This window comes from Chiloscyllium plagiosum, unplaced genomic scaffold, assembly GCF_037043375.1.
Source record: "Chiloscyllium plagiosum isolate Xiang-an unplaced genomic scaffold, Cpla_swu_hap1 HiC_scaffold_38, whole genome shotgun sequence".
Taxonomy (NCBI): domain Eukaryota; kingdom Metazoa; phylum Chordata; class Chondrichthyes; order Orectolobiformes; family Hemiscylliidae; genus Chiloscyllium; species Chiloscyllium plagiosum.
The window spans coordinates 36,253,212-36,266,167 of record NW_028270176.1 but is presented as its reverse complement, the minus strand read 5'-3'; the positions used below and the strand labels follow the sequence as shown (position 1 = coordinate 36,266,167).

The following is a 12,956-nucleotide window of genomic DNA, read 5'->3' as shown; positions in this document are numbered from 1 at the left end:
TTAGGGTGGATTGGCCATGCTAAATTGTCCCATAGTGCCCAGGGATGTGCAGGTTAGGGTGGATTGGCTATGCTAAATTGTCCCATAATGCCCAGGGATGTGCAGGTTAGGGTGGATTGGCTATGCTAAATTGTCCCATAGTGCCCAGGGAAGTGCAGGTTAGGGGTGGATTGGATGTACTATATTTTCACATTGTGCCCAGAGATGTGTAGGTTCGTGTGGATTGGACATGTTAAACTTTCCCATAGTGTCCAGGGATGTGCATGTTAGCATGGATTGGCCATGCTAAATTGTCCCATAGTGCCCAGGGATGTGCAGGTTAGTCTGGATTGGCCGTGCTAAATTGTCCCATCGTGTCCAGGGATGTGCAGGTTAGGGTGGATTGGCCAATGCTAAATTGTCCCGTAGTGCCCAGGGATGTGCAGGTTAGGGTGGATTGGACGTGCTAAATTGTCCCATAGTGCCCAGGGATGTCCAGGTTAGGGTGGACTGGCCGTGCTAAATTGTCCCATAGTGTCCAGGGATGTGCAGGTTAGGGCGGATTGGCCATACTTAATTGTCGCATAGTGCCCAGGGATGTGCAGGTTAGGGTGGATTGGCCATGCTAAATTGTCCCATAGTGCTCAGGGATGTGCAGGTTAGGGTGGATTGGCCATGCTAAATTGTCCCATAGTGCCCAGGGATGTGCAGGTTAGGGTGGATTGGCCATGCTAAATTGTCCCATAGTGCCCAGGGATGTGTAGGTTAGGGTGGATTGGCCATGCTAAATTGTCCCATAGTGCCCAGGGATCTGCAGGTTAGGGTGGATTGGCCATGCTAAATTGTCCCATAGTGCCCAGGGATGTGCAGGATAGGGTGGATTGGCCATGCTAAATTGTCCCATAGTGCCCAGGGATCTGCAGGTTAGGGTGGATTGGCCATGCTAAATTGTCCCATAGTGCCCAGGGATGTGCAGGTTAGGGTGGATTGGCCTTGCTAAAATGTCCCATAGTGTCCAGGGATGTGCAGGTTAGGGTGGATTGGCCGTGCTAAATTGTCCCATAGTGCCCAGGGATGTGCAGGTTAGGGTGGGTTGGCCGTGCTAAAATGTCCCATAGTGTCCAGGGATGTGCAGGTTAGGGTGGATTGGCCGTGCTAAATTGTCCCATAGTGCCCAGGGATGTGCAGGTTAGGGTGGGTTGGCCGTGCTAAAATGTCCCATAGTGTCCAGGGATGTGCAGGTTAGGGTGGATTGGCCGTGCTAAAATGTCCCATAGTGTCCAGGGATGTGCAGGTTAGGGTGGATTGACCATGCTAAATTGTCCCATAATGCCCAGGGATGTGCAGGTTAGTGTGGATTGGCCATGCTAAATTGTCCCATAGTGCCCAGGGATGTGCAGGTTAGGGTGGATTGGCCATGCTAAATTGTCCCATAGTGCCCAGGGATGTGCAGGTTAGGGTGGATTGGCCATGCTAAATTGTCCCATAGTGCCCAGGGATGTGCAGGTTAGGGTGGATTGGCTATGCTAAATTGTCCCATAATGCCCAGGGATGTGCAGGTTAGGGTGGATTGGCTTTGCTAAATTGTCCCATAGTGCCCAGGGATGTGCAGGTTAGGGGTGGATTGGATGTACTATATTTTCACATTGTGCCCAGAGATGTGTAGGTTCGTGTGGATTGGACATGTTAAACTTTCCCATAGTGTCCAGGGATGTGCATGTTAGCATGGATTGGCCATACTAAATTGTCCCATAGTGCCTAGAGATGTGCAGGATAGGGTGGATTGGCCATGCTAAATTGTCCCATAGTGTTCAGGGACGTGTAGGTTAGGGTGGATTGGCCATGCTAAATTGTCCCATAGTGTCCAGGGATGTGCAGGTTAGGGTGGATTGGCCATGCTAAATTGTCCCATAGTGTCCAGGGATGTGCAGGTTAGGGTGGATTGGCTATGCTAAATTGTCCCATAGTGCCCAGGGATGTGCAGGTTAGGGTGGGATTGGACATGCTAAATTGTCCCATAGTGCCCAGGGATGTGCAGGTTAGGGTGGATTGGCCATGCTAAATTGTCCCATAGTGCCCAGGGATGTGTAGGTTAGTGTGGATTGGCCGTGCTAAATTGTCCCATAGTGCCCAGGGATGTGCAGGTTAGGGTGGATTGGCCATGCTAAATTGTCCCATAGTGCCCAGGGATGTGTAGGTTAGGGTGGATTGGCCATGCTAAATTGTCCCATAGTGCCCAGGGATGTGTAGGTTAGGGTGGATTGGCCATGCTAAATTGTCCCATAGTGCCCAGGGATCTGCAGGTTAGGGTGGATTGGCCATGCTAAATTGTCCCATAGTGCCCAGGGATGTGCAGGTTAGGGTAGGTTGGCCGTCCTCAATTGTCCCATAGTGCCCAGGGTTGTGCAGGTTAGGGTGGATTGGCTATGCTAAATTGTCCCATAGTGCCCAGGGATGTGCAGGTTAGGGTGGATTGGCCATGCTAAATTGTCCCATAGTGCCCAGGGATGTGCAGGTTAGGGTGGATTAGCCATGCTAAATTGTCCCATAGTGTCCTGGGATGTGCAGGTTAGGGTGGATTGGCCATGCTAAATTGTCCCATAGTGCCCAGGGATGTACAGGTTAGGTTGGATTGGCCATGCTAAATTGTCCCATAGTGCCCAGGGATGTGCAGGTTAGGGTGGATTGGCCGTGCTACAATGTCCCATAGTGTCCAGGGATGTGCAGGTTAGGGTGGATTGGCCGTGCTAAAATGTCCCATAGTGTCCAGGGTTGTGTAGGTTAGGGTGGATTGGCCATGCTAAATTGTCCCATAATGCCCAGGGATGTGCAGGTTAGGGTGGATTGGCCGTGCTACAATGTCCCATAGTGTCCAGGGATGTGTAGGTTAGGGTGGGTTGGCCGTGCTACAATGTCCCATAGTGTCCAGGGATGTGCAGGTTAGGGTGGATTGACCATGCTAAATTGTCCCATAGTGCCCAGGGATGTGCAGGTTAGGGTAGGTTGGCCGTCCTCAATTGTCCCATAGTGCCCAGGGTTGTGCAGGTTAGGGTGGATTGACTATGCTAAATTGTCCCATAGTGCCCAGGGATGTGCAGGTTAGGGTGGATTGGCCATGCTAAATTGTCCCATAGTGCCCAGGGATGTGCAGGTTAGGGTGGATTAGCCATACTAAATTGTCCCATAGTGTCCAGGGATGTGTAGGTTAGGGTGGATTGGCCATGCTAAATTGTCCCATAGTGTCCAGGGATGTGCAGGTTAGGGTGGATTGGCCATGCTAAATTGTCCCATAGTGTCCAGGGATGTGTAGGTTAGGGTGGATTGGCCATGCTAAATTGTCCCATAGTGTCCAGGGATGTGTAGGTTAGGGTGGATTGGCCATGCTAAATTGTCCCATAGTGTCCAGGGATGTGCAGGTTAGGGTGGATTGGCCATGCTAAATTGTCCCATAGTGCCCAGGGATGTACAGGTTAGGGTGGATTGGCCGTGCTAAATTGTGCCATAGTGCCCAGGGATGTGCAGGTTAGGGTGGATTGGCCGTGCTAAAATGTCCCATAGTGTCCAGGGATGTGCAGGTTAGGGTGGATTGGCCGTGCTAAATTGTCCCATAGTGCCCAGGGATGTGCAGGTTAGGGTGGATTGGCCGTGCTAAATTGTCTCATAGTGCCCAGGGATGTGCAGGTTAGGGTGGATTGGCCGTGCTAAATTGTCCCATAGTGCCCAGGGATGTGCAGGTTAGGGTGGATTGGCCGTGCTAAATTGTCTCATAGTGCCCAGGGATGTGCAGGTTAGGGTAAGTTGGCCGTCCTAAATTGTACCATAGTGCCCAGGGATGTGCAGGTTAGGGTAAGTTGGCTGTCCTAAATTGTACCTTTGTGTTATGGGCATTAGACAGGGGTACAGGTAGGGTCGCTGGGTCAGCGTGGACTTGTTGGGCCGAAGGGCCTGTTTCCACTGTATGGGGAATCTCATCTCTCTGACTCTGCGTCTGTGTGGTGTCTCTCTCTGTGATGTTTCCGACGGGGTGGAAAGTCATGCAACATCTCACACTTCTTGGAATTAAACTCCATCTGCCACTTCTCAGCCCATTGGCCCATCTGGTCCAGATCCTGTTGTAATTCTGAGGTAACCCTCTTCGCTGTCCACTACACCTCCAATTTTGGTGTCATCTGCAAACTGACTAACTGTACCTCTCATGCTCACATCCAAATCATTTATGTAAACGACCACAAGTAGAGGACCCAGCACCGATCCTTGTGGCACTCCACTGGTCACAGGCCTCCAGTCTGAAACACAGCCCTCCACTACCAGCCTTGTACTCGAAGGTGAACAGGGGATTAGTTACCAAACTGGACTCATCGTACTGGGGACAGGAGGAGGGAGCAAAGGGCTAGGAGGAATCCCGAACGCAAGTCAGCCAGGGGGTAGGGAGGGATTGGAAGGAGGGAAGGAAGACAAATCACTGAAGCCGAGGAGGGGGGCGTGTCAGACCAGCCAGGAGCTTGCTGCGGGCAGAACGGCCTCGGTCCCGCACCCGCACGCCTTCCAGTCTGACCACTTGCTCACTGCCGGCCTGGCTCGGAGGATTCCGGCAACATTCAGACCCAAACCAGGAGGCCGTTCAGCCCCTCGGGCCTGCTCCGGCTCCAGCTCCAGCCGAGCCCAGGGGCGGGGCTGAGGGGGGCGCGATCTCTTCTCGGCCTCCACTCCGCCCCCCCCTGCGGGCCGCTCCGCCAAGTCCGTTCACCGGCCGACAATCCGTCCCCCCTCCACCCGTCTGAAAATCCCCCTCATCCTCTCGGTGAGGGGACCATCGCGGTCGATCCACACCTCGCCCCTCACCTCGATCTGACCCCGCGCCTCGGTCTGACCCCTCGCCTCGATCTGACCCCGCGCCTCGATCTGACCCCGTGCCTCGATCTGACCCCGCGCCTCGGTCTGACCCCGTGCCTCGATCTGACCCCGCGCCTCGATCTGACCCCGCGCCTCGGTCTGACCCCTCGCCTCGATCTGACCCCGCGCCTCGATCTGACCCCGCGCCTCGGTCTGACCCCTCACCTCGATCTGACCCCGCGCCTCGATCTGACCCCGCGCCTCGATCTGACCCCGCGCCTCGATCTGACCCCACGCCTCGATCTGACCCCGCGCCTCGATCTGACCCCGCGCCTCGATCTGACCCCGCGCCTCGATCTGACCCCTCACCTCAATCTGACCCTGCGCCTCGATCTGAACCCTCGCCTCGGTCTGAACCCTCGCCTCGGTCTGACCCCTCGCCTCGGTCTGACCCCTCACCTCCCTGAACTCTTGCCACTGTTCAGTCTCTATCTCGGTCTCCCCTCAGGTACCACGAGGACCCTCCTCCAACACCCCTCCAGTATAATCACCTTTCCCCCTCTCCCTCAGACCCCCCTCCAGTATAATCACCTTCCCCTCAGACCCCCCTCCAGTATAACCACCTTCCCCCCTCTCCCTCAGACCCCCCTCCAGTATAATCACCTTCCCCTCAGACCCCCCTCCAGTATAACCACCTTCCCCCCTCTCCCTCAGACCCCCCTCCAGTATAATCACCTTCCCCTCAGACCCCCCTCCAGTATAATCACCTTCCCCTCAGACCCCCCTCCAGTATAACCACCTTCCCCTCAGACCGCCCTCCAGTATAACCACCTTCCCCCTCCCCCTCAGACCCCCCTCCCCCTCAGACCCCCCTCCAGTATAATCACCTTCCCCTCAGACCCCCCTCCAGTATAACCACCTTCCCCCCTCTCCCTCAGACCCCCCTCCAGTATAATCACCTTCCCCTCAGACCCCCCTCCAGTATAACCACCTTCCCCTCAGACCCCCCTCCAGTATAACCACCTTCCCCTCAGACCGCCCTCCAGTATAACCACCTTCCCCCTCCCCCTCAGACCCCCCTCCAGTATAATCACCTTCCCCTCAGACCCCCCTCCAGTATAACCACCTTCCCCCCTCTCCCTCAGACCCCCCTCCAGTATAATCACCTTCCCCTCAGACCCCCCTCCAGTATAATCACCTTCCCCTCAGACCCCCCTCCAGTATAACCACCTTCCCCCCTCTCCCTCAGACCCCCCTCCAGTATAATCACCTTCCCCTCAGACCCCCCTCCAGTATAACCACCTTCCCCCCTCTCCCTCAGACCCCCCTCCAGTATAATCACCTTCCCCTCAGACCCCCCTCCAGTATAATCACCTTCCCCTCAGACCCCCCTCCAGTATAACCACCTTCCCCCCTCTCCCTCAGACCCCCCTCCAGTATAACCACCTTCCCCCCTTAGACCTCCCTCCAACCCCTCTCCAGTATAACCACGTCCCCCCCCCCAGCTCTCCCCACCCCGAGAGGGCGCCCCTGTCCACCCGAGGGTGGGGGATAGGGGAGATGGGAGCCAAGAGAGCGACAAGCGACCAGACGCCAGACCAAATTCGTAAATGTCACCGTTTTTTATTTTTTTTTCTCCCCCCCCCCCGAACGATACAGCTTTTGATTCCGACCGTGAGCCCGACATGTTGCATCTTCGGTTTATTTACAGAGTCCGTAGGATAAAGGGTGGGCAAGGGGTTGGCAGTCAGATCGAGAGGCAACGGGGTGAGGGGGTGGGGGAATGTCCGCAGACTCAGGAGGGGGTTTGGGGGGGGGGGCGGAGGGAGTCTGAAACAGGAGGGGGGGTGGGGGCTGGAAAGGGCGCCTGAGGGGGGTCTCCAGGCTCAGTAGAGTTGGGGTGGGGGTTGTTCAATTGGTCCATTCGATTGTCCTTCATGATGCCCCCATCCCCCCTACCACCCACCCCACCCCACCCCCCGCACCTCCTGGGTACACTGCGCCAACCTCCCACCGCCCCCACCCACGATGGGCAGCACTGGCAGTTCCAGCGTCACCCCGTCTGACCCAAACTACCCTGAGGGAAGGTGCCTCACACTTCACCGCCCTCATCACCCCCTTCCTGTCTCGCTTAGCGCCCTCCCCCCCTTCAATTCCCTCATCCCCCTAACCCCCACTCCCACCCCAGCTGGAGGGGGGAAACGATGGGAGTCACTCACATCAGTTTTGGTCAGGTGACCTTTCTGATGACCCGTCCATAGGGGAGGGGCGCAAATGGCTTCCCTGTCCCCACCCCCCCCCGGGGTTGGAGGTGGAACAGAATTTGCCCCCACCCCCCCCCCCCCTCCCCAAACTCCATAGACGACACTCCCGCCACACCCCCATCCCCAACTCCTTTCCCGGTTGGAAAGCGTCTCCGACGACGAAAAGCAAGATGGCCGACTGTGCCACAACCACACCCCGCCCCGAACAGGGAGGTGAAGGGAACTGGGGAGGGGGATTGGGGGCGGCAACGGAGAACTCTGTAAGTACCACTCGTGCCCGCACGCCCACTGCCCACCCTCCCTCCCTCCTGTCAAGAAAACAGGCCCGCTACGTCCGCCACTCCCGATGCCCCAAGTGGGGGCAGGGAGGGATCGCTCTGCTCTGTGAACCCACCGATCCATGCGCCCCCCCCCACCCCCCCCGGGAGTGGGGGAGGGCACAGGCTGGAGGGAGAGGGGGAGCCATTATTGGTCCATGAGCTGGCAGTGCATTCTGGGAAAGAGAGCGAGCAAGAGAGGGATTGGGGGGTGAGGTAGGCCACAAAAAAAAAATACAGGACCGCAGGGCGGCGTCGAAACTTTGATCGAGGGCTCTCCCAGGGGACCGCAGTTGAGGAACTCCCTTCAGAGGTGAAGGGGGAGGGGGGGGTATTCACTGGGGTGAATGGAGGGAGGGGAGAGAGCGAGGAAGGGAGAGATGGGAGAGAGCGAGGAAGGGAGAGACTGGAGAGGTTGGGATCGCGTTTACCCCAACCCCCTCCCCCACACTCACAAGCCTCGCAAGGGTCAAAGGTGGGGGGCTAAGCGGGGTGAGGGGTGGGTGGGGGAAAGAGATCGGATTAGGTGTTCAACCGTAAAGTCAGAAAGGAGGAGGAGACTATGGCAGAGGTCCCCTGGATGTTGGACAAAACCCGACAGGGTAGGCCGTCCCTTCGCCAATCGATCTCCCAAAGAGATAGCACGGGGAGGAATGGCCCCCTTTTGCTTTGCTGTGCCATCTTAACATTCCAGAATGGCCTTTGAAGGTGGGCAAAGTGGGGGAGGGGGGGGGTGTTAGAGGAAGGGGGTGTCCTGGCAGTGGTCCAGCTGAGGAGACCATCGGATTTGGTACCAGCCAGTAGGTGGCACACGGGGTGAGGGCTTCGGCTGGGAGGCAGTGCCACTCGGGGCTGGGGTGGGCACTTAGAGGGTGGGGGGTAGCGGGGGAGGGGGGGTCCAGTGCCGACCCGTCTAACATCCTGCCAACGCCACCCTCCAAGGAAGGTGAACCTCTGGGGGCCAACCCCAAGGTTGGGGGGGGGGGGCAAAAGCAGGAGGGGAGGGTAGAGGCGATGCCCGCTCTCCACCCCTCCCCCACCTTGAATCGAAAGACACGTTTAGAAAAGGGATTGTTGGATAGTCCCACCCCCTCCCGCCCCCGCGCGCCCGTTCCCTCCTGCCCTGCCCGCCAACCCCAGCCCGTTCCTCCATCCTGAAGATCACTCTCTCTCCATCCCCCCCCCCACCATCATTTCCTCAACCACTGCTTCCTTCCCCACCCCTTGACCCAAGCTAACTGACCACAGGCCTCACATGTAGGGGTGGGCCCACACTTTGGTGGCAGAGGGTGGGTGGGGATTAGATTAGATTAGATTACATTACAGTGTGGAAACAGGCCCTTCGGCCCAACAAGTCCACACCGACCCGCCGAAGCGTAACCCACCCATACCCCTACATTTACCCCTTACCTAAAACTACGGGCAATTTCGCATGGCCAATTCACCTGACCCTGCACATCTTTGGACTGTGGGAGGAAACCGGAGCACCCGGAGGAAACCCACGCAGACACGGGGAGAACGTGCAAACTCCACACAGTCAGTTGCCTGAGGCGGGAATTGAACCCGGGTCTCAGGCGCTGTGAGGCAGCAGTGCTAACCACTGTGCCACCGTGCCACCAAATCTTGATGGGCAGTTGGGCACAGAGATCAGGAAAGATGCCCCTAACTCTCTCCCGCGCGGAGGGGGGGGGGGGGGGGGTTAGGTGAGATTTGGCCTCCAATGCGCTCCATCCTACTTTCTTGGCCAAACTTCATCCTACCGCCTTCCTTCCCCAAACTCCCAAAAACCCATTTCTCTTGACCGTCCAAGTCCTACCCAGCCGTAGTAAAATGATTCCATAAATAGAATTTAAAACATTTATTAATCTTGTACTTTTTAACAAAAAAACAGGAAAAGTTAAGAAAAGGACAGAGGCACCGCTCCCCAGCTCTTTCCCATGAGTCAGTTAGGCCGTGCCCAGCAGCCATTTTGAGACAGAGAAGTGGCCGACTGGGAGGGTGTTTCTAAAAAAAAGATCCATTAAAATGGCCGCTCCTCGTCAAAGTGACAAATGAGACCTTTAAGTCAGGTTGGGGTTGGGTGGGGTGATTTGGGTTCTGGGGGATGGCAGTGAGATGGTAGCGAAAGGTGTGTGCTTTGGAAAGGTGGGGTTGTGAGGGATTTGGGGTTGTAGGTAGGGGGTAGCGCTGGTGAAGGTCAAAGTTCAAGTCAAGCTTGAAGGCAGCTGCAAGGAGGCCTCGAGGGCCATCGCACTTAGGCCGCCACAAAATGGCTGCCGTTGCCCACGGCGACCCGCACTCCGAAAAGGGGGAATAAAGGCCTCAGGAAAGGGTTGCCCCCCTCCCTCCCACCCCCCATCCGTCTACCTCACCTCCCGCAAATAAAAACAGCCAATCCACACCCTCCACCATCGCCCACCAAATAAAAATTCACCCCCACAGTACTCCGGGAGCAGGTTACCATGGGAGCGATACTGGGCAGCCATGTTGGCAGGAGCAATGGGAGGTCTGTGGAGGGTGGGGAAGACGGCAATCAAGGTGGGGTCTGGGGGGGTAGGGAGCAGCGGACGTAGAAAAAGAGCTCGCGAGAGAAATCGCCGTATAATTCTAAAACCAAAAGCGAGTAAGGCAATAAAAAGAGAATTTGGAAGTTTCCCTCCTCCCCTCCCGCCCAACCCCACCCACCCACCCACCCTCCCAAAATTCCCCTCTTTTTCAGTTACAAGTTTAAAAAATACAATTCCACCCCCCAACCCCCCCGCCCCCCACCCCTTACACCAGGCGAATTAAAACGCCAGAAATTCCATTTACTTATTCGGTAATTTGATTTTGTTAATAATAATAATTAAAAAAAAAGACGATAGGGTGGGTCTTGAGCAGCAAGGGTCGGAGGGGCTTTCGGGGGAAGGGGGATAATCTCCTCGTTAAATCCACCCCCTCCCCTCAAACATGGCAAGCCCCCGCCCCCACGCCACCGCCCCCCCCCCCCACCCTCTCAACGCCAACCCCGCTCAGGAGTTGATTAAGGCACCTTGGCACCATTGGGGTCAAGGGTCACATTTGGGCGACATTTTCTTTTCTCTAGAAACAAGGTGGGGGAGGGTTTTTGTTGTCCCCCTCCCACTGTCCCCCCCCCCCCCTCTCGAGGGGGGAGGGGGGGTGGGGAGGAGAGATCCCCCCAAAAAAAATAAGAGGGGGAGGTGGGGGGGAAGGAGAGAGGGAGGGGGTGGGGGGTGACCGCGGAGTCACAACGCCTCCTTGTTCTCCAGGGAGAGCTCGGCAGTGGCCTGCTGGAGGTCGGTGCTCTCCCGTCGGGTGCCCCCGGGGCAGCCTGCCGGGTCCTCGGGCCGCGGCTTCTTGTCGTCCATCTGGTCGCCCCCGGCGATGGCGGCGGCAAGCCCCCCGGCCCTCTGGTCCTCGCTCCACCGCCTCTTGAAGCGGAGCTTGAGGGGGATGCATCGGGAGTCGGGCTGGGGGGGCGCGGGGGCCTGGGCGGGGGCTGGAGGAGGAGGGGCAGGAGCGGGGGCAGCGACGGTGGGCACCTCGGCCACCGTCGGGGTCTTGAACACCTCCTCGTCGCTCTCCTCCTCGCTGATGTCCGTCACCTCGACCGTCACGTCCTCCTCCTCCTCCTCCTCCTCCTCCTCGGGCTCCGAGATGGGCTCCACCTTGATCTGGGGCAGGGGCCTGCTGCTGCTGCTGCTGCTGCTGCAGCCTGGGGCCTCCTCAGGCTCCGGGCCTAGCTGAGGCCTGGCCTTGTTGCGGTTCTTGCGGCCCGGGGGCGGGGGCTGCAGCTTGAACTTGAAGGAGGGCGGCTCCTCTGGTCCCAGGGGGGGCAGGGCCAAGGAGGGCAGGGCCAGAGGCGGGTGGTGGGGGTGGTGGTGGGTCCCGGCGGCACCTGGCTTGGCCTCCAGCCTCTGGGGTTGTGGCACCACGATGTTGGGGTAGTGCAGGAAGGCGCGTGGGCTGAGGTGGTAGTTGAAGACGCTCTGGGTGTGCGCCTGCAGGTAGCGCTTCATGTCCTCCGGGTTGAAGGAGAAATGGCTGCCACCCGGGTACATGGGGCTGAGGCTGGGCGACGGCGTGTAGCTCAGGTGGGTGGGGGTGACCGACAGGGCGGGCGAGAGGGTGGGTGCCAGCCCCAGGCCCGGACCCGCCCCCATGGGGGAGGCCGGGAAGGGGCTGAGGGGGTCCGGGTGCAGGCGCCGGGGGTAGAGGCGGAACAGGCCTGAGGCTGCGGCCGGGCGCAGGCCGTTCAGCTCGGAGCCGGCAGCTGAGGACATGGCGGCCGCGGCCGCGGCTGCTGCCCCCCGTCGCTCCTCGGCCTGCAGGCCGTCCTCCAGCTCCGAGGTGACTGATGTGCCGTCACTGCAGTCGCTGACCGAGCCCCGGGCCAGGCGCCGGCCCAGCACCGAGTACGGAGCAGGGGACCTCAACTCCTCCACTGGGGACAGCACCTCTGACGGGGTGGACGGGGGGAACCGGAAATGGCTGGAGCCCGTGGGGACAGGGGGGGCGCTCTGAGGGACCGCCCCGCCTGGGTGGTGGTGGGGTGGAGGGGGAGAAGAGAGGGAGGGGCAGAGAGCGAGAGACAGGGGTCAAGGGTGAGAGGGAGGGTCAAAGGGGGGGAGAGAGAGAGGTCAAGGGGAAAGAGAGAGAAGGTCAAGGGGAGAGAGAGAGAAGGTCAAGGGGAGAGAGAGAGGTCAAGGGTGACAGGGAGGGTAAAGAGTGAGAGAGGGGGTCAAGGGTGAGAGAGGGTAAAGAGAGAGGGTCAATGGTGATGGAGGGTCAAGGGTGAGAGAGAGGGTCAAGGGTGACAGGGAGGGTCAAGGGTGAGAGAGGGTCAAGGGTGAGGGAGAGGGTCAAAGGTGAGAGAGGGTAAAGAGAGAGGGTCAAGGGTGATGGAGGGTCAAGGGTGAGAGAGAGTCAACGGTGACAGGGAGGGTCAAGGGTGAGAGAGAGAGAGAGTCAAGGGTGAGAGAGAGGGTCAAGGGTGAGAGAGAGGGTCAAGGGTGAGAGAGGGTCAAAGGTGAGAGAGGGGGTCAAGGGTGAGAGAGAATAAAGAGAGAGGGTCAAGGGCGACAGGGAGGGTCAAGGGTGAGAGGGAGGGTAAGGGAGAGAGACAAGTTCAAGAGTGTGAGAGAGAGAGGCAAAGAGGGAGAGAGGATGGGGGCAAGGGGAGAGAGAAGGGAATGGGGGAGGGGGGGAGGAAGAGAGAGAGAGATATTGAGGTTAATACAATATACATTTCCTGATATGAACTAATCCCCTATCCCAAACTCCCCTTCCAATATATCGCGCCTTTGCCATCCCAAACCAGGCACGTCCCAGCTCCCGGGATAAATCTGTCATCCCCACCCCCACCGACCTTATCCCAAGGGCAGACCAATCAGGGTAATGGCAGGATAACGTGCCCCAGGAACACCCTTTATCCACAAACACCCCTCCCAGGGGGACTGGCTGGAGACAGGGGAGGGCAGTGAGTAGGTCAGACATGACCCACGCCCTCCACATTCCAGTGTCCTGCCGCCTCAGGGCTGGGGAGAGCTGGCAGATCGACAAC

At 58.2% G+C, this 12,956-nt stretch overlaps 1 protein-coding gene across 1 annotated transcript in view; it reads right to left on the bottom strand.

Annotated features, from left to right (window-relative positions):
* Positions 1-10,172: 10,172 nt before the first annotated feature.
* Positions 10,173-12,956, bottom strand: part of LOC122545006 (ETS domain-containing transcription factor ERF-like) — a 70,559-nt gene continuing 67,775 nt past the window's right edge. Inside the window, exon 2 of the mRNA XM_087980953.1 lies at positions 10,173-11,930. Within this exon, the coding sequence (XP_087837079.1) occupies positions 10,639-11,930 (1,292 nt within the window). The 3' untranslated portion in view covers positions 10,173-10,638. The remainder of the gene's footprint in view (positions 11,931-12,956) is intronic.